This window comes from Triturus cristatus, chromosome 4_1, assembly GCF_964204655.1.
Source record: "Triturus cristatus chromosome 4_1, aTriCri1.1, whole genome shotgun sequence".
In the NCBI taxonomy this organism is placed as follows: domain Eukaryota; kingdom Metazoa; phylum Chordata; class Amphibia; order Caudata; family Salamandridae; genus Triturus; species Triturus cristatus.
In genome coordinates this window covers 453,156,882-453,178,228 of record NC_140585.1, presented here as the reverse complement: position 1 = coordinate 453,178,228, position 21,347 = coordinate 453,156,882, and the positions used below count along the sequence as shown (strand labels likewise).

The following is a 21,347-nucleotide window of genomic DNA, read 5'->3' as shown; positions in this document are numbered from 1 at the left end:
CTAATCCAGGTCAAGTCTGTCGGGGGTCAGGAAAAACCCAAAGTCTACAAATTTCCCTACAGGCCAACAAAATAGCATAGAACACCAACTTAATTTTATCATCCAAGCCCTTACCTTGTAAATCCAATCTTCCTGTAATGATGGTTTCAGGGCTTACCTTAATTCTTTGCTTTAGAATCACTGACAAACAATTACTTACAGCATCCCGAAAAATATTGATCGCCGGACATGTAACAAACATATGAATGTCATCCTCATTTAGGCTGTTGCATTTAGGGCATCTTACATTACCACCATCTTTAAATTTGGCCAACCTCTTTGGAGTCCAGTATGCCCTGTGGAGAGTGAACAAGTGATTCCTTCTTAAATTCACAGGCTTTACCACCTTATATAGAATCAGCATAGTTACTTGCCATTGTTCTTCTGTCACAATCCTCGGCAAGCACTCTCTCCAAAGGGTCTCCGGCAGTAGAAAAGGGCCATCTTCCAACTCAACGATAGCCCAATACCACATCGCCACCTCTTTTTTAATGCAAACATCAGATGCCAACTTTTCCTCAAAGTCGTTGTGCCGTCCAATAAGATGTTCTTTCCCGATTGCCCAGCTTTGAATCTGAACATATTTAAATTTAGAAAACTTAGCACCCCAATATAAGTCACAAACAGACCACGGCAGTAGACTTCCATCAACAAATAAATCACCCCATTTCTGGGGACCTTCTGTTTTTAAAGCCTTTGCCAATGCATCTTCCGTCCAACTTGGGGCGCGCAGAGTTTCCCAGATTGGTGCTCCAGCACTGAAGTAAGGAATTCTTGTGGCCCTTCTGACCCGATACCAAACCATAGCCAAGTCTCTCAAAATCTTCAATCTTACTTTTTTAAAGTATTTTGAGTCCGAAAATTTATACATAAAGCCAGCCTGTTTGACCCCCTCAATTTTCAACAAAGCAGAAAATAGTTCCCCATTAACTGAGTTCCCTGGACTACCCAAAAGCATTCTGCAGTTTTTGAGCAAAAAGGCCCAGGAATAAATCTGAAAATCTGGGGCTGCCAAACCCCCCTTAATGTACTTTCTCCTAATTTCTTTCCACGATAATCTAGATCCCTTGGAAGACCAGATGAATGACCCTATCTCACTCTGCAGTTTTGCCAACCTATTTTTCTCAAACATAAAAGGAATAGAATCAAATAAAAAAGTTAACTTCGGCAGCACCATCATCTTGATCAAATTAACTCGACCGAAAATAGTTAGTGGAAGATGATTCCAACCCTTCATTAGCATGGAAATATCTTTCCTAATTTTAACAAAATTGATTGTGGCAAGTTGCTTTATATCCTGAGTAATTTGGACCCCCAAATATCTAATCTGTTTTTTGGGAGCTACAGCCTCCGTTGCCAGGTTCCAGGACATAATTTCGGTTTCATCGGTGTTCAAGCAATACCCTGAAACTTCGCCAAAATTATTCGTGATTGTATCTATCGTAGCCAGTGTTTGATTCAAGTCAGATGTTAAAATGACTATATCGTCCGCATAGAGGCCAATCTTTCTGGTCCAACCCTGAAATCTAAAAGGAGGAATACTATCTGCCTCCCTGATCTTACAAGCCAGAGGTTCGATATAAAGGTCAAACAAAAGAGGGGACAAAGGACATCCCTGCCTCGTACCCCTCATTACCTTTATAGGCTTGGTTAATACTCCATTAACTAATACTCTTGAGGTCGGAGACTGATAGAGAGATACTAAAGCTTGGCCAACATTTTTCCCCAATCGCAAGTGCATTACTAAAGCCTTCAGAAAAGTCCAATTTACGCGATCAAAAGCCTTGGCGGCATCAAGAGCAACAATCGCCAAAGGAAGCTTCTGATCGACAGCAACGTCAATACTGGCTATCAGAGAAAATGTTAGTTCCTTTAGATACCTGCCCTTAATAAACCCCTTTTGATCCTCGTGAACTATACCGGGGATCACCTTAGCCAGCCTATCTGCCATAATCTTTGCAAACAGTTTATAATCACTATTTAAAAGTGAAATAGGCCTATATGACTCCATATATCTTGGCGATTTCCCAGATTTAGGAATAACAATTATATTCGCCTGATTCCAGGAAGCGGGAAGCTCTATGCTGCCAAGAAAAACTCCATTGAATACCTTAGATAATAACAACGACAAACTCCCAGATAGACTTTTGTACACCTCTACCGGGAGGCCATCTGGGCCAGGTGTCTTGCCTATCTTAGCTTGTCTGATGGCCTCCTCTATTTCCCCCTGACTTATCTCTTGATCCAAAAAATGTTGTAGATCCTCAGTTAAGGGCTTTAAAACTTTTAACCAATCCTCTATCAGCTTCATTTCCGGGACCAAATCTTCCCTATATACCTCCACAAAATATTTATGAAAGGCTTCCACAATTTCCTTTGTTTCTGTAACTATGCCTCCTGCTTCACCTGCTTTCACTTCTTTAATCGTATTCCTTATCCGGTCTTTCCTAGCTTTCCAGGCTAGTAGTTTACTTGTGCCCTCCCCATATTCAAAATGGGCTAGTCTACTAGCCTCCCATTTTTCTTTTACCCGATTGTTGACTACGGAGGCTAATTTCTCTTTCAACTCTACCAATTTTTGAACAATCTCTTCCTTCTGAGCTCTCCCCCTATTTACAATAGCTGCTTCGCCCTACCTGATTTCCAATTCCAGACGTTCTACTTCATAAAAATAGTCTCATCTTGTGCTAGCCCGAATAGCACCTAATCTGCCTCGCAGAAAGGCCTTAGTCGTCTCCCACACAATATCTATCCTAGCCGTAACCACATTATGTTCAATGAATATCTCGAGTTCCTGCTGTAAACACTGCATTGCCTCCTGGTCATACAAAACTGTACTATCCAGCCTCCATACTGAATCCAAATCGCGAGTCCCGATCACAAGTTCTAAAATAACCGCAGAATGGTCAGATAGATGTACCCCAACATGCATAATTTGTTTTACCTTATCCAGTAATCTTGCATCTATTAAGAAATAATCAATTCTGGACTTATGGCGATATTTTTTATTGTAAAAAGTATACCCAACATTCTCACCTGCCCTCTATCTCCACACATCACACAATCCAAACTGCTCCATCAAGCCTCTTAGTCTAGATGCCATTTTACTATTTACCTGGGCTCTACTGCTCGCCGATCTGTCTAGCCTGGGATCCAGTACTGTATTAAAGTCTCCAGCAAAAACTATGAAACCCGTAAGACCCATCATCTCTTTAGCTAGTTCATCCAGAGGACCAACATCATCTTGATTTGGGCCATAATATCCAATAACATTATACATGAGGCCACCTATCTTCATATTTACTATCAACCACCTACCCTTGATATCTGCCTTCTTACCCTCAACCTGACAATCTAGGCCTTTTCTGACCAACAAAGCAATACCTTTTGTTACCAGTGTCTGTGGCGTGTAGAAAGCGCAGTTTAACCACCGAAGTGAGCCAATAAATTACTTGCTCTCTTCCTCCGTTAAATGAGACTCTTGAAGAATCATGATATTTGCTGGAAAATCTTTCAGATATTTCATAATCCTATCCATCCTTGCTTTGACCCTTAGACCATTTACATTCCATGACATCCAGGTCACCGCATCTATCCTACCCTCCACCATCATTTCCCCACTTCACTCTCCCTACCACCCAGGTGAAAAAGTAGCTCATGAGAACTTTTTAAATAATTTTCCCCCCATCTCCCTCACCCAAAACACCCAGCCCTAACCCCCCCCGCTTCCTGCCCCACAACCCCCCACACCCCTCCCGGGAAAACCCAACCAATGACATTAGGCCCAACCTAGGCCTACCGAGTGCCGGTTCTAGTGGACGTGCTGATCCTGCCACTAAACTTTTATTTCCCTCTATGACCTGTGGTGGCATCAATTATATTATAAACCTCCCGCCTGACAGTACTCCAAAAAACTTCTTCCACCGCTCTACAAGTATGCATCTTATTATTCCACATCACTTTTAAAAACGCCGGAAATTTCAACTGTACCATGGCACCCAGCCTCCTCAGAGGTTCAATTCTCTTACCCAACTCCCACTGTCTGTTTGCAGTTACCACAGAGAGGTCCGACCTGACCTCAATTCTTGCCTCTCCAACAATTAATAGGCCCTTCTTCAGTGCAGCCGCTAAAATCTTCTCCTTTAACCCATATGTTAAAAAATGTATCAGAATCCTCCTGGGTTTCAAACGATTTGGATTCAGTCTGAAAGGGTCTCGGTGTATCCTCTGAATGTCTAGCGAGATCTCCTCATCAGTTTCTTCCAACTGTAGCTCAGTTTTTAATAAATGGACAATAAAGCCCCTTAAATCGTCCCCTTCCTTCCCCTCTGGAAGCCTCAAAATTTTTAAATTGTTCCTACGCTGCATGTTTTCCAATCTTTCCAAACGCTCCTCATAGGCCTTTTCCCTAGACTTAACCTGCTCTAGCTCCTTGCAGTTCTCATCAACCTTGCCTTGAATCACCTTAACCTCCGACTCGAGAGTTACTGTACGCAAGTTTAACTCATCAAATTTAGCTTCCAACAGCCCAACTGCCTCCCTAATTCCATCTTGCTTTGCCTTAGATTCCTCAAACCCCCTGTGCATATCCAAATCGAGCTTCTTTAACAAGGCGATAACGACACTGTCTGAATGAGCCTCACCCAACCCACCTTCACTCCCTACAACATTACTCTCTGAACCACCCTTAAAATTCAGTGACTCAGCCATGACAGGGGGGTCCGCCTGACCAGGACTACCTACTGGGCAACCCAATTCTCCATCTGCCTCCAACCCCTCTTGGTTTTCTACTTCCATCTCTAGAAACTTGTATCTGTTCGGACTCAGATAATCAGCCCAATCCCCCAAGCTGCCTTTGGGATCTATTAAGTTTAACCCACTTTCCACTACTTCAGCACGGACTATATCTGTTGAGTCCCCACCTCTCGAAAGTACAAGCGTCTTAGGGTCTGGTTTAAAGTATGCGTTTAGGGAAGGGTTGAAAGTAATTTTCTTGCCTAATAACCCCGTCCTGTAAGTTTGCCTGGTCTGTTTTTTTAAATTACTACGTGTTTTACTAGCCTGTTGTGCAGCCACACTTTCCTCCTCCACTGCCTTACCTACACTTCTCAGCGCATATCCTTTGTTTATTTTTTGGGATGTTTTCACTTTAATTTTAGGGCGAGTATCCACCTCTCTATCTTTTGTCTCTAAACAGCCAACAGAAATGCCCCTGGAATCCTGCAAAACCACTTGGCTTATGGGGAAAGATGTAGATTTAGCTTCTTGCTTACTGGCGGTTCCCCTCCCCACTGCCCCACCCGCACTAAACTGAATACTGGAAGCCGCCCGCTTCCCTCTACCTCGCTCAGCAGCAGCCCGGCTACAGCGCCCCGATCCTGCTGCTCCTGCCGCTGCAGTGAACTCCTCCGACGGCTTCTCTGGAGGCCCCTCCTCTGCAGCCGCCGCCTTCTGAAGTGAAGTTTTCTCCACCGTGTCGTCTGCCGCCATACACCGCCACAGAACTCACAAAATCAGTCGAAAATAGCAAGAAGCAAACAGCGCATTACGAGGAATAATCGGGTGCTCCGCGGTTCTCACAAATCACGCCGCACACGGGTCTAACTACTCATCCAGCACGCCACCCTCCCGGCACTCCCGACCAGTCTCCCTAGCTGGCCGCCATGTTTTCCCCCCAGGGATGCGTTCTTGCCCCTATTATTCTTGCATTTCTCTGAAGAAGTATTGTTGCCTGGGTGCCAACGCTATTAGGTGTAAGCACATGTTCTCTTATGGAAACTACTGATCATATTTTTGGGGGAAGAATGAGTGTTAGAACCTGAATCAGAGTCATTGATGTTGCAGCACTGTGCTCTGTATAGAAACAATCTAGTGGTGTTTAAAAAAAATAGAACATTTGGTAAGCATAAAATTGCTGACTGAACGTGTGTATTAGTTTATCCAAGTATAATATACGAACTTTGAAGTAGAGTGGTAAATGAGGAGTACAACACTGCCCACTTGTAGTTGCAGCATGTCGCAGGGCCATTTTCCAGTGAGGAGAAATTGAGAAATGCTTTTTAAATTGCTTCTTTTCCTATAACTTAAATTTTTGAATTTAAGACATCAGTGGCTAGGCATAGATGGAAGATTTGTTACTGTAAAAAAGGCAAGATGTATTCCAGTGTACTCATGTCAGCTCCCATGACAAATAAGTAGTGTGCCTAAGGAAATTTGAAAATCTGCATCTATGATATTTAATAGAGAAACCTGTGGTATGTAAGCATACATGTTCCTTGCTGTAGATTGTTGCCATTTTAAAATTAAAATGTAAAGGGATGACAGCTACTTGGACTAATTCATTAAGGCATTTAGCAGTGCGTAAACACATCTAAAACAGGAAACAAATGAGAATATTCTGGCCATATTCATTGACAATTAGTACAAATAAAAAGGAAAGGGCCCCTTTTGCACTTTTTCTAGTAGGGAGTTTTACATTTCTAGGCTGATTGAGGGACTCATGCAAGAGTGCCTTTAAAGAGTACTTTTGTATTACTATGCCGCATAGTCTTTAAATGCCCATTTAAAGACATTCTAGGACACCCCCGTGCCGCACGGCCACCAGCTGCTGCGTGTGCCTTCCAGCCTCTGCTTCGCTGCCCCGGCTCCGCCGCGTGACCACGCCCCCTGACTTCGAGCGGCGTGGTCTCTGCTCGCTTCTTGCCCTGTGCCTCTGCCTCTGACTGTATTGTGATTTGTTTTTGTTGTTAACTTGTACTTTTGTCCCCCATTCTTGCCTGTGTTGCCAGTTCCTTCAGCCGCCCCGTCTCATCCCTCCCCGCTTCCCGCCACCACCGCTGACCCCGCCCCTTTTTTCTTTCTGTACCCTCCCCGCTCCCGCCTCCCAGCTGCTCCGCCCACCCGCGCACTTGGCCATATATGGCGACCGTGCGACGCAGGTGAGTGTGACCTAGTTCTAGGACACCCCCGCGCCGCACGGCCACCAGCTGCTGCGTGTGCTTTCCAGCCTCTGCTTCGCTGCCCCGGCTCCGCCGCGTGACCACGCCCCCTGACTTCGAGCGGCGTGGTCTCTGCTCGCTTCTTGCCCTGTGCCTCTGCCTCTGACTGTATTGTGATTTGTTTTTGTTGTTAACTTGTACTTTTGTCCCCCATTCTTGCCTGTGTTGCCAGTTCCTTCAGCCGCCCCGTCTCATCCCTCCCCGCTTCCCGCCACCACCGCTGACCCCGCCCCTTTTTTCTTTCTGTACCCTCCCCGCTCCCGCCTCCCAGCTGCTCCGCCCACCCGCGCACTTGGCCATATATGGCGACCGTGCGACGCAGGTGAGTGTGACCTAGTTCTAGGACACCCCCGCGCCGCACGGCCACCAGCTGCTGCGTGTGCCTTCCAGCCTCTGCTTCGCTGCCCCGGCTCTGCCGCGTGACCACGCCCCCTGACTTCGAGCGGCGTGGTCTCTGCTCGCTTCTTGCCCTGTGCCTCTGCCTCTGACTGTATTGTGATTTGTTTTTGTTGTTAACTTGTACTTTTGTCCCCCATTCTTGCCTGTGTTGCCAGTTCCTTCAGCCGCCCCGTCTCATCCCTCCCCGCTTCCCGCCACCACCGCTGACCCCGCCCCTTTTTTCTTTCTGTACCCTCCCCGCTCCCGCCTCCCAGCTGCTCCGCCCACCCGCGCACTTGGCCATATATGGCGACCGTGCGACGCAGGTGAGTGTGACCTAGTTCTAGGACACCCCCGCGCCGCACGGCCACCAGCTGCTGCGTGTGCCTTCCAGCCTCTGCTTCGCTGCCCCGGCTCCGCCGCGTGACCACGCCCCCTGACTTCGAGCGGCGTGGTCTCTGCTCGCTTCTTGCCCTGTGCCTCTGCCTCTGACTGTATTGTGATTTGTTTTTGTTGTTAACTTGTACTTTTGTCCCCCATTCTTGCCTGTGTTGCCAGTTCCTTCAGCCGCCCCGTCTCATCCCTCCCCGCTTCCCGCCACCACCGCTGACCCCGCCCCTTTTTTCTTTCTGTACCCTCCCCGCTCCCGCCTCCCAGCTGCTCCGCCCACCCGCGCACTTCGCCATATATGGCGACCGTGCGAACGCGCAGCGTGCACGCGCAGCGGGCGCGCCGAAGGTGCGCCAAAGGTAAGCCCGTCTGCGCCCGTCCGTGCCTGGCCCGCGCCCAGCGCCCGAACCCCTGGCCCACGAGGACCCCGACCGACCCGCCTGACATACACCGCCGCCACCCTCATCGCACTCAACACCGGCAGGACCCAGGGATGCTATCGAGCTACCCTGAAGCACACCCACGGGCCCTTCAGCTGCCTCGCCTGTAAGTTCACCTGTATCCGGACTTGCCCGGCACCAGCACCTGCCAAGCCGAACACCAGCAGCAACCACCTCAAGTGTATCCTGCTCAACACCCGCTCCATCCACAGACACGTCATCGAACTCTGGAACCTCCTAGACGCCACAGCCCCTGACGTTGCCTTCATCACGGAGACCTGGATGAACGCCTCCTCAGCACCCGACATCGCCATCGCCATCCCAGAAGGCTACAAGATCACCCGGAGGGACCGCAACGCCAACCAGGTGGGAGGAGGCATCGCCATCATCCACAAGAACACCATCCGCATCACGACCAGCACTGACAACACCCCACCCTCCGCCGAACACCTGCATTTCCAGATTCACACCGACCCGAAGACCACCCTCAGAGGCACCTTGATCTACCGACCTCCGGGACCACGCACTCAATTCAGCGAGGACATCGCCGACTTCGTCAGCCCGCACGCCCTCCCCTCCGCTGACTACATCCTCCTAGGGGACTTCAACTTCCACCTGGAGAACAACAACGACTGCAATACCAGCACCCTGCTCGACAACCTCGCCAACCTTGGACTCAAGCAGCTGGTATCCACACCCACCCACCTCGCCGGACACACACTCGACGCCATCTTCTCATCCAGCAAAGACATCGCCTTCAGCCACGCCACAGAACTCCACTGGACGGACCACAGATGCATCCACTTCACCTTCAGTAGAACGACGATCCACCACCACCAGCAACAGGTTGCCCGAAGAAGCTGGAACAAGATCACAGCCGACCAGCTCGCCGCTTCCCTGAGCCAGCACCCTTCGGCCAGCTCAGCGAACCCCAGCCAGGCCGCCGACAACCTCTCGAAGTGGATCAGCAAATGCGCAGACGAACTCGCCCCTCTGAGGATCCCGCCCAGCAGACCCGGCAATAAGAGAGCCCCATGGTTCACCGACGAACTCAAGAGCTCCAAGAAGAACTGCCGAGCCCTCGAGAAAGCCTGGAGAAAGGAACCCACGCCGGACAACAGGACCACCCTCAAGCTCGCCACCCGGAAACACCACCAATTGATCCACACCGCCAAGAAAACTGCATTCAAGGACCGGCTGGACAACAACGCACACAACTGCAAGGAACTCTTCAACATCGTGAAAGAGCTCTCCAACCCCAACGCCGGAAACAACGACATCACCCCATCGCAAGACCTCTGCAACTCCCTCGCCTCCTACTTCCACAACAAAATCGCAGACATACACAACAGCTTCAGCACTCAACCGACGCACGCCACGACCACAGCAACGCCACCCACCACCACCCTCCGCGCCTGGACCCCAGTCAACACCGGAGACACCGTCCACATGATGAACTCCATCCACTCCGGATCTCCGACCGACCCCTGCCCTCACCACGTCTTCAACAAAGCCGACGCTGTCATCGCACCCCACCTGCGGGACATCATCAACACCTCATTCGACACCGCCACCTTCCCCGAGAGCTGGAAGCACGCCGAACTCAGCGCTCTACTCAAGAAACCCACAGCAGACCCCACCGAACTCAAGAATTACCGCCCCATCTCTCTACTCCCGTTTCCAGCCAAAGTCATCGAAAAGACCGTCAACAAACAGCTGGCCGCCTTCCTCGAGACGAACGGATCCCTCGACCCATCGCAGTCGGGATTCCGTGCCAACCACAGCACCGAGACCGCCCTCATCGCCGCCACTGACGACATCCGAGCCCTGATGGACAACGGAGAAACAGCGGCCCTCATCCTCCTAGACCTCTCCGCGGCCTTCGACGCGGTCTGCCACCGCACCCTAGTGCAGCGCCTCAGCAACGTCGGAATCCAGGAGAAGGCACTGGGATGGATCGTCTCCTTCCTCGACGGAAGAACACAAAGAGTCCGCCTACCACCGTACAAGTCAGAGGCCACCGAAGTCATCTGCGGCGTCCCTCAAGGATCCTCGCTGAGCCCTACTCTCTTCAACGTCTACATGAGCCCCCTCGCGGCCATCGCACGCCAACACAACCTCAACATAATCTCCTACGCCGACGACACCCAGCTGATCCTCTCCCTGACTAACGACCCCGCCGCCGCCAGAGCCAACCTGCTCGAAGGGATGAGAGAGGTAGCCGAGTGGATGACGACGAGCCGCCTGAAACTGAACTCAGATAAGACGGAGGTCCTCATCCTGGGCTCCTCGCCCTCCGCCTGGGACGACTCCTGGTGGCCCCCCGCCCTAGGCCCCGCACCCAAACCGACGGACCACGCACGCAACCTGGGTTTCATCCTGGACTCCTCCCTCTCCATGACCAGGCAAGTCAACGCCGTCTCCTCGTCGTGCTTCAACATCCTGCGCATGCTTCGGAAGATCTTCTGGTGGATCCCCGCAGAGACCAGGAAGACCGTCACCCAGGCCCTCGTCACCAGCCGACTGGACTACGGCAGCGCACTCTACGCCGGAACCACCGCCAAGATCCAGAAGAGACTCCAGCGCATCCAGAACGCCTCAGCCAGACTCATCCTCGACATCCCACGACACAGCCACATCTCCGGACACCTAAGAGACCTGCACTGGCTCCCGGTCAACAAGAGAATCACCTTCCGCCTCCTTACCCACGCACACAAAGCTCTCCACGATCAAGGCCCGAGCTACCTCAACAACCGCATCAACTTCTACGCTCCCAAACGCCACCTCCGTTCTGCCAGCCACGCCCTCGCCGCCGTCCCACGCATCCGCAGAGCCACTACAGGAGGAAGGTCCTTCTCCTACCTGGCCGCCAAGACCTGGAACTCCCTCCCGGCCGACCTGCGTGTGACCCAAGACCACCCCTCCTTCAGGAAGAAGCTTAAGACCTGGCTGTTCGAGCAGTAGCGGCACCCCCCCCCCCCCCCCAGCGCCTTGAGACCCTACGGGTAGGTAGTGCGCTCTATAAATGTCTTGATTGATTGATTGATTTAACAGCAAGAGGTTCAAGTATCTCCCTTTGCCTATGCATTCCTCCCAGCTTAACAAGTACTTGTCTGAATATATTATGTAAAGATCCTCATGGCCTAAGAGTTGTTGAGTTCATACATAGGAAGACTTTTCATTAATATTTGGAGCCCATTTCTCAGTCTTGCTTTTTAATCTAGCCTTTTGGCCCACTAAAATTACATTTTTGCAGTGTCAAAATTGTTGGTGTTTTTTTAATGTTTGAATAGTTGTAATTTGATGTACTAAAGCAATTTATTTTCTCAACAGTCTTTCTCTGGTCCTTCAGGTGACTCATTTGTCATTTAAAGTTTTCTTTGCTTGTAGGTGAAGCAGTGCTGTTTGCTGTGCAGAATGCCATGTCCGAAGCACACGGAGGAAGACCTGGGGCATCAAAGATAGCAGTAATTGTTGTGACTGACAAGTCCTTGGATGCAGTTCACACAGCAGCTCAGACTGCTAGCATGAACAGTAATTATGCATTCTTTTCATTTTTTGCTCACACATACCATAGAGGTTTTTTTATCTGAATCATTCAAATATTGTATTTTGCCAAACAGTGACACCTCTTTTGCATTTAATACAGGCCAAGTTAGCATTCAGATTGGAATGCAGAGATTATCCCAGCTACTTAGGACACTTAGGGCCTGATTCACAAAGGGCCTTCGCACTCACAGCAGAGGTCCCACAGACGTGGGAGAGTCTCCACACTCGGGCTGGAATCTCCAAAATGAGAAATCTCATTGTGGAGATTCCGCCCGAGTGTGGAGACTCCACCAGGACTGTGGTGCCTCTGCAATGAGTGCGGAGGCCCTTTGTGAATCAGGCCCTAAGTGTCCTAAGTAGCTGGGATGATCTCTTTGTCAATCAGGCACTTAGAATGCTGACATTAACTGTGTTTATTTAGCTGCATTCAAGGCTGAGTGAACGTGTGAAGCAGTGCATGAAAGAAACATCAACAGTGAACGAGTGGTTCTATCTATGTTCGGTGTGATGAGCGGATAGGGTGGGAATTCGGCCTGGGCGCAACTTTAATAGCGCAGGAGTATTCAGAGTAATTTTGGTAATTTCTTGTTACTCTTTTGACACAAAATGTACTGAAAATCTTGTGATTATTCCCGTTTACATAATTATTAATAAAATGGCACCAAAATCCTAATACTTCCATCTCATGTCCATTAAGCAAGGTGGGTCATGAAAGTTTGTCATTCTAAAAAGTGGGTCATGGTTTTAAAAAGTTTGGGAACCACTGTTTTACACTATTAACAGTTTCCAAAATTAACCCTATGTTGATATAAGAAACAAAAAGGTAAACAGTGAAGAATTATAAATAAATGTGAAAGCAATATTCAGTAAATAGAATTAACAAAAATCAGCCCACAATTAAAGCCATTACTTACTCGGCCAAACTTCAGACTCTGCTTCTAAGTTAAGAAAATAATAATTGCAAAATATACTTCTATTTATCCCTTTACTTAAAACGTATTAAAAAAGCATTGTGTTTGAATTTCCTGCAGGAGTGTCTGTATTTCCCATTGGAATTGGAAGTCGATATGATGAAGGAGAGCTGCAACTTTTGGCTGGACACTCTGCCAGCCAAAAGATCATCAAACTACCACGCATAGAAGATCTTCCAACTATGGTTACATTGAGCAATGCTTTTGTCAATAATCTTTGTCGTGGTAAGTTGATACGCTATTCCATTGAACAGTGAGCATAAACTGTATGCCTAGGTGATGATTGTAAGAACAATAGTAGCAGTACGAAAATTTATATTGTTTTTATAACTAACTTTATTTCATTTTAAATATACCAGTTCAGCGAAGATTATCCATACAATAAGCATTACAAGGAAAAGAAGGGGAAGCATGGCCGTTCAGATTCACAGTAACAGGTATAGCAGGCCACAAGTAATTCCTCCCACTCATGATGAGAGACTATGCCGCTCGTAGGCTTGGGACTGCTGACAACTGCTGACAACTGTGGGCTCATCACGAGAACGCCGCGCTGCCCTGGGGGCGATATCCACCGGACTACCAACATCTGAACGCAGGACTGCGGGGACCAGGCTGCTTGGCGGTGAGCGCAGCTGCATCCTCTTCCCGGCTCCTCCCCCAGAAGGATCTTGACGCCTCGCGGCACCCGCTTCACGGGTGCCGCTCGTAGGCTTGGGACTGCTGACAACTGCTGACAACTGTGGGCTCATCACGAGAACGCCGCGCTGCCCTGGGGGCGATATCCACCGGACTACCAACATCTGAACGCGGGACTGCGAGGACCAGGCTGCTTGGCGGTGAGCGCAGCTGCATCCTCTTCCCGGCTCCTCCCCTCACGCCCCTTTGTCTTCACCTTGCACTTTTCCTACCGCGCGCAAGCGGGACGCGCGCGGGACTAAGCCCGGGGCGAAGACCGGGCTAAGAGCGGGCCGTTTGAGGCCGTTCGAGACTGGAGACACTGGGCTGGGCCACCCCCCCTACATCCTAGTAAGTGTATTTGACTGTGACCTTCTAATCGATATTGGTGGGAATAATGTCCAGGAATAAAAATGCCGCCGCTGGTACATCTATGGCAGGGACCCTGGACAATTTCATTGTTAGAGCTGCTAACATTCTAGAACGAGAGATAGACCTTACTGAGCGACGTTTATCGCTAGAACCCTTTACAACCAAACGCTCATCTCTAGGGAAAATCGCCTCATCTGCCACACCAGGGGCAACCACTACTAACCCTATACTAACTGAATGTCTGTCTAGTGAAATTGAAAGTGCAGATCTTAGTACGGATTTAATTATTGAGAGTAACAAGCGCAGAGATATTATAAGGTCTACTACACCTATAACCACCACGGCAGTTGCTGCTAACAATTTAACTGAAGGTGTTTCTACTCGCGCACAATTACATGCAATAACCGAGGCTACCTCACTTTCCTCCTCCTCCCCCTTAAATTTAGGAGCAAAACCGAAATTTAAGGCTGCTCCGCAAGCAAAAGGGGGGAGACAACCAAGAGGGTCAAAAAATAAACATAAAAATAAAACAATTGCGTCTAACATTACCTTGGGCGCTGCCGAATATCCTCTGAACGAAGTCACCTTAGACCTGACCAGGCAACTTGATGTCGGGTTTCAGTCCAAAATAATAGAAGTATTTGAAAATTCAACCCGCCTGATCCTGGATAGACTTTCCAGGATTGAGGAGCGATTACAGAAGTTAGAAAAGACCGCCTCTGTTAATTTAGAACATTATCAATGTCTGAGGACAGACCTACTTAGGGAGCTCCATAAACACCCTCTTCTTGCCAAAACTGCCAGCAACCCAAAAGAGAAAACTCCTCCCCCTATGGCTTTGCCGCTAATCGACAAGCACTTGGGACTATTAGGGGACAATTGTGCAAACACAGCCCGTATTGAAAATATCATGACTAGTAGTGGCCTTCAAAACTCTTATGCAGGAGTAAAGCCCCAGCAGAATCCATCGGAAGTTAACACAAAAACCAATAACCTTATTCCACAAGATAGTAATGAGGTAGTAAATGGAACTGCTTCTGCCCAAGATGTAGTTCCCAAATTACCTACCTTAGACCTTCCCCCAGAATCCTCACCCTACGTCATTATACTGGCGGGAGTACCTGGCCTGCAGGGAAAAACTAATGAGTCTTATTTAGAATTGAGGAACAAAACTATCTATTGGCTTAATTGCAACCGACCCCTCCCTCCTAACATTCATACTAAAATCCTATTTGTACGGAGAGTTAGTTGGGTCGGCAGAAGGAATAAAGATATACTGGGAGACTGTATAATTGTTAATTTTAAGGACACTCAGGCTGTAAAATATATCCAGCACGTACAATCTCTTGACCCTAACACGAACATCATTCCATTACCTCTCGATTACTTTTATCCTCATCATTCAGCAAACAAGCGGTGGGAACTAGTAGGGAGGGCAAAAACACACACTAACCAGGCAAGAGGTATGTTGCCTATACCCAGACAAGGCTGGTTGGAGACCATTCCACTGTCAAATAGGTATAGCAGTCTGGATATGGTCGACTGACTACCCCTGAATTACAATGCCGTCGAATTTGCGGGGGAAGTCGCAGTGGGTGATAAGCCAACCTCACCGACAGACCCATGGCCCGTAAAATCGTTAACTTCCTCAGAGAACAACTTAGGAATTATCCCTATTAATACTGAGGACAATGAGAAAACTGACCATCTCACACTGCCGAGCAGCGGATCCTCCAAATCTGTTGCTCCTGGTGTAACCCCCATAGTGATCTCATCTTTAGAGGGCGACACATGCCATTCTATTAGTTTTTTATCCTGGAATGTTGCAGGGCTGTCCTCCAGGTTAGGCGACATAAATTGTGCTTCCTTTATTAAACGGTTTTCGATTGTCTGCCTCCAGGAATGTTGGACGGTTGAGCCCATTCACATGAATGGTTATCGTACTTACCACACGCCAGCTGTACACACCCTGAGAGGGAGAAATAAAGGAGGCCTCTGTATTTATGTCTCAAACTGCTTAAAGGAAATTAAGATTTCTTTTTTCTCCAACTCCATCTTCTACCAGATTTTGCATGTAACACTGGGAGGCAATCAAAACATTAATTTGATAAACTTCTATAACAACATACCGAAAGATGCTTGGGCCTCGACCTACAAAGAATTACTTGAGACCCTTAAAAATATAGATGAAAAAGAACGCATTGATAGCTGTGTGATTTGGATGGGCGATTTTAATTATTTTTTATGCCCATTGAGCGACCAAAACCTATGTGGACTGGGAGAGATGGATGGTGTTCCTGTGACACATTTCTCACATACATCTTTGGGAAAACACCTCAATGAGATACTTTTCTCCCTGGACCTGGGCTTTGTGAACGACCTATGCTCCCCACCAGTCTCTTTTAACCCCACATTCATTGGACGGGGCTGCAAATCAATAATTGACTTCATGTTAATATCCAAACGCTATTCTCACTATATTCTTGCGTTTGAAACATGCGAGGTAGCAATGAGCGACCACTTACCGCTCAGTATGTCCCTTAATACAATGCTGGGTAATAAGAACACGGTTACTAAGACCCAGACCTTGTATGACTTCAATTTAGAACTTGCAAAGAAGAACGGTTATACCCTTAAATGGGACAAAGTGGAACCAGTGGCCTTCCTAGGAAAGTTAATTCGCTCCAAGGAAGAGGAATTTAATATCTGTCTTACAGAGCACATTGAGCCTCTTAAAGTCAATGATGCTTTTCTTAGTATCTCGGAGGAAATTAAAAAGCTACTCACGAGAACAATGCACCCTGGGGCAAACAAAATTAAGAGATGGTTCGATAGAGAGTGTAGCAAGACCCACGCTCATTTAATGGAACAATTAAAAAGGGAGCCTAGGGTAATGGCCGAAGTTAGATCAGCCAGATCTGCCTATCAACAGGCAGTAAAAAAAAGGAAAAAACAAATTAAACAAGAAGCCTGGAGTACTCTTCGGGAAACCTGTATCTCCAAAAATAATACCGCATTTTGGAAAGCGGTGAATGCTCCGTTTTTTTCCAAAGGTTCAACAGACTCCATTGTAATAGCAATCTCGGAAGAAGGCTGGTTGTCCTTCTTCCGTGAACTTTACACAAAGGACTCTCAGGTCGAGATAGAAGGGGACTTTGTTCCAGGCAATAAGGACATAGTACCCTATCCAATAAACATCGATTTTACTATGGAGGAAGTTATGATAGCCATCAATAAGAGCCCAGCGGGTAAGGCCCCGGGTCCGGATGGCGTTCCCGTTGATGTTTTTAAGGCTAACAGTAAGTTATGGGCCCCCCTGCTAACCAACGTTCTTAACAGTTTCACTAAAACGGGCTTCCCAAAGACCTGGCAGGAAGCCATTGTGGTACCCATTTTCAAGAAAGGAGATCGTAGTTCACCTAAATGCTATAGACCGATCTCCTTACTTGATTCACTCATGAAGATCGCGGGGAGAGTCATACTCGACAAACTACAAGCATGGGTGAACGACACAGGTACTCTCTCCCAATTTCAATACGGTTTTAGGGAAGGCCTAGGCACAATTGAGCAAGGTCTGAATTTAGCACTCCTAGTAGCCAAATATGTCGAGGCAAAAAAAGAGAACTTATTTCTTACATTTGTGGATTTAAGTTCGGCCTTTGACTGCATTAACCACAATAAACTTTGGCTAACCATGCAGGAAATGGGAGTGGACCCAAACCTCCTTATATTCATTAGAGAACTATATCGGGAGGCGGGTGCAAGGGTACGTTATGGGGATAAGGGGGACTGTACCTCCAAATTTTCCATAGAAAAGGGTGTGAGACAAGGCTGTATTTTAGCACCTTTTTTATTTAACTTATATATTAATTCGGTCGCGTCTCACCTCCTGGGAGATAAGCAGGACTATCCCAAAATTGGTAACTCCTTTATCCCCATTCTCCTATACGCAGACGATGCTGTAATCATGGCCCGGACCCAAATCGGTCTTCAGAGATCGATTACTAGCTTTTCCGAATACATGGGCAGTAGAGGCCTAAAGATTAATATAAGCAAAACATTTAACATGTGCTGTACAAAAAAGAATAATCTCAGCTGTAATTTATTTTTATCTAACAAGAAAATCATGACAGTTAATACTTTTTCGTACTTAGGTATCACCTTTGACAATAAGGGAACTTGGACAGCGGCAGGTGATTCCCGAAAGCTAGCATTCTCACGAGCAATTGGGGCGGTTAAACATTTTTCAAATAGGGTTGGAGGTCGCCCGGTACCAGTCTTGCTTGATATTTATAGAGCTAAGTGTGTATCAACTGCAATATATGGTGCAGGAATTTGGGGGATTGTGAACACCTCAAGTACTCAAATCCAGATCTGCCAGAATGCTTTCCTGCGGTATTTACTGGCTGTGCCGGGGTCAACTTCTTCTTATGCTTGTCATCAAGAGTTGGGCGTGCCCTATATTGCTGATCTCATCAAACTGGAGCCCATCTTGCTGTGGCATAAAGTCTGGTCTGGAACTGAGACAGTCCTGAACAGGGAAATAATAAAGGATTGCCTAGGCCTAGATGGAGCATTGAAAATTCCCTGGTTCAATTATGTAAGGAAATTCTTTACTGAGCTAGGCCATCCGGAGTTCTTTAACTCTCCAGCTAGCATGACGAATTTCTCAAGAAAGAAGCTCAAGCAAATTTGTCTGCACTTCCTTTCAGAGGAACGCTGGATGTTAGAGAAACGCAAGAGCTCTGTTATGGCCAATCAGCTACTTATTACTAACCCGGGTATCCAACCATACTTGAAACTAGTCCCCAGCTGCTATATTCGTATGCTGCTATCTCGTTTTAGGGCTGACATCTTTCATAGAATGGTCACATTCCCTGAGAAGAATTGCTGGCTCAAGGAACTTACTCCTTGTCCCTGCGATCAGATTTCTGTCCAATCCTCCATCCATTGTATTCTCTTTTGCAAATTTTATTCAGAACCTAGAAAAAGTATTCTTCGACCAGTTTTAAAAAAGCTAGGGTTGAGACAATGTAGAGCGGCGCTGGTCAGATTACAAATGTTAGACGATGAATTTCTTATATTATCGGTCTCTATGTTTCTAAAAACCGTTATTAGATTCAGGATCTCTATGAACTAGATCATTTTTAATATGCTGTTATTTTTAACCTTGGAAGTTTGATCTAATGAATGTAATGTGATGTATATCTGCTTTTATGGTTTTGTATTTTAAAATCGAATAAAGCTGTTTCTGATCTGATCTGATAAGCTCACCACTTCCACCACACGTTCTCATGTTTGTGAGGACATCCCTGGGCCTCATATATGTTATTTCTCTGCTGTGCATACCAGTCGACTCCCATTTCCATGTTGATAGCAAGGGGGGCTTCAGCTGCTTCCAGAGACGGACTATGTCTCACCTGGCCACTAAACAGGCCCTACCCAGGAAGAGTCTCTCAGCATGAGGGTCACCCAATTCCTCTAGCAGTCCCAAAAGGATCATCTTAGGAGTAAGCTCAATGGGGTGTCCCAGGACCTCCTAGACCTCCCGCTCCACCCCATTCCAAAAGGGTCTTAGTCTGGAGCAGTTACATGCTAAATGGAAGAAGTCAGCAGTGGGTAATCTACAGCGGGCACAAATAGGATGGGCATCAGTGAACATCTGCTGTATGCTGCCCGGGACAGGTAGGTCAAATGGAGATAGTTAACCTGGATCATGAGTAACTGTGCAGACATTGCCGGTTCCCTGGGGCCCAAGCAAGCTTCCCTTCAGTTGATGTCATCGAGGTCACCCACCCATTTATCAGACACAGAGAATGAGGTATGAGGCAATCTTATCTGCACCTATTATTAAATTTGGTCAAAAGTTTTTTTTTGTGTGGCTTATTTAGGGTGCTAGGGATCTGAGATTCAGTACCACTAAATCTCCAATAAGGTTATACACAAAAGAAGAATATGATCCAGCACACCATAGAAATTATATACAGTGCAATAAGTAAATTCCAACAGAAGTGAATCCAATCAGCAGGTTCCGTTTAAAAATTCTTTATTCAATGTTCTTCTTAAAATCTGCAGCACTGTATCGCCACTCAGTGCACGAAGGTATCACCTGAGGCTCGGGGCTTCCATACAAATGATCCAGCTGTACCTCAAAGCCCAATAAATGCTGCTCCAGTTGGTAGGCTGGGTCATCCCATCCTCCAGTAAACTAATTGTTGATGGAGACCAGATGTGCAGCGAGATAGTAAGCATTGATATCTGAGATCCGTAGCCCGCCATCGAAGGCGATTTCCATGCTGAAATGAAGGCCAGTCTGTGATGACTTCAGCTCAGATGAAGGAGGTTAATTTGGAGGTCAGGGATTCTAACCATTGTCAGGGAATGGTATATGGGAAGTTTGCCAATACGTACAGATATCGGAGGAGACACAGCATCTTAAAGATCGCTATGTGCCCCATAGGACTGAGCGGAAGTTTCTTTCAGCAGGCAAGATCCCAGTCAAGGGCCAGGCTCAGGCCTTGGAGGTTGAGTTCCCAGCCCACATCATGGAGATGAGATATGTGTATCCCCAAGCATTTAAATACATTACGTCACATTGGAATGTCTGGGCACCATCAGTGCCCCTCTGTGTCCCCTCTCACGTCTACCAAGAGGGATTTACTAGGATTGACACATACGTCGGATGGTTCCCCATAAATACGAAGGATCTCCAGGCATTGAGGCACAAGAAAAAGTAGGATGTTGTTGGCGTAGAGTGCCACTCAGTCTTCCATCCCAGCTCCCCATCTCCACCCCTGGATCCAGGCGTCGCATTGTATGAGACAAGCCAACAGCTCGATGGCCAGAGTGAATAACAGTGGAGAGAGGGGGAAACCCTGATGCATCCCCCTATGGATCGGGAAGGGACTGAGAGGATGTCGTTTACTCAGACTTGGGCTCTCTGGTTGTGATAGAGCATATGAATCATTCTCTGAAAGCTCACTCTTAAGCCTGCCCTCAGGAGGACTGCTTCCAGAAATTCCCATGAGATTGTGTTGAAGGCTTTGTGAAAATCCACAAGGAGTAGAGCTAAATTACTATCAATCCGTCATGACTGGGAAAGTGCCACTTGCACTTGTCGAATGCAATGACGGGTACTTCAACCCAGCATAAATCCACAATGGTCTGGGTGAATAAGGTAGGTTAGGGTGTGAGTCAGGTGTGCCGCCAAACTTTTGGAGTGTGGCGATAGCTGAATCCGACTCTTCCTCCATCAGATGCCGGTCAGGTCCTGAGCTAGGCACTGCGGGATTGAGGGTAGTGGGATGTCATGGAGAATAGGAATTTATTTTTCCACCGGCGGCACTGGGATGCTGCTAGAATGCCGCAAACGCCTGGGCATTCTCTGGTAACTCCCCTCGAAGGTCAACTGTTGGGTCTCTAATCTTAGGTACCACTCTGGTAGACACATTCTGTGTTGCCAGCCAATATAGTAATCTACCCGACTTGTCTCCCGATTAGTAGACTCTCTGAGGTGAGACCCTCAGAGAGGTTGG

The 21,347-nt window shown here is 47.5% G+C and overlaps 1 protein-coding gene across 1 annotated transcript in view; it reads left to right on the top strand.

Annotated features, from left to right (window-relative positions):
• VWF (von Willebrand factor) overlaps positions 1-21,347 on the top strand; it is a 1,048,714-nt gene that overhangs the window by 585,699 nt on the left and 441,668 nt on the right. The window contains exons 31-32 of the mRNA XM_085652611.1: positions 11,636-11,779; positions 12,826-12,990. Coding sequence (XP_085508737.1) covers positions 11,636-11,779; positions 12,826-12,990 — 309 coding nt within the window. The remainder of the gene's footprint in view (positions 1-11,635; positions 11,780-12,825; positions 12,991-21,347) is intronic.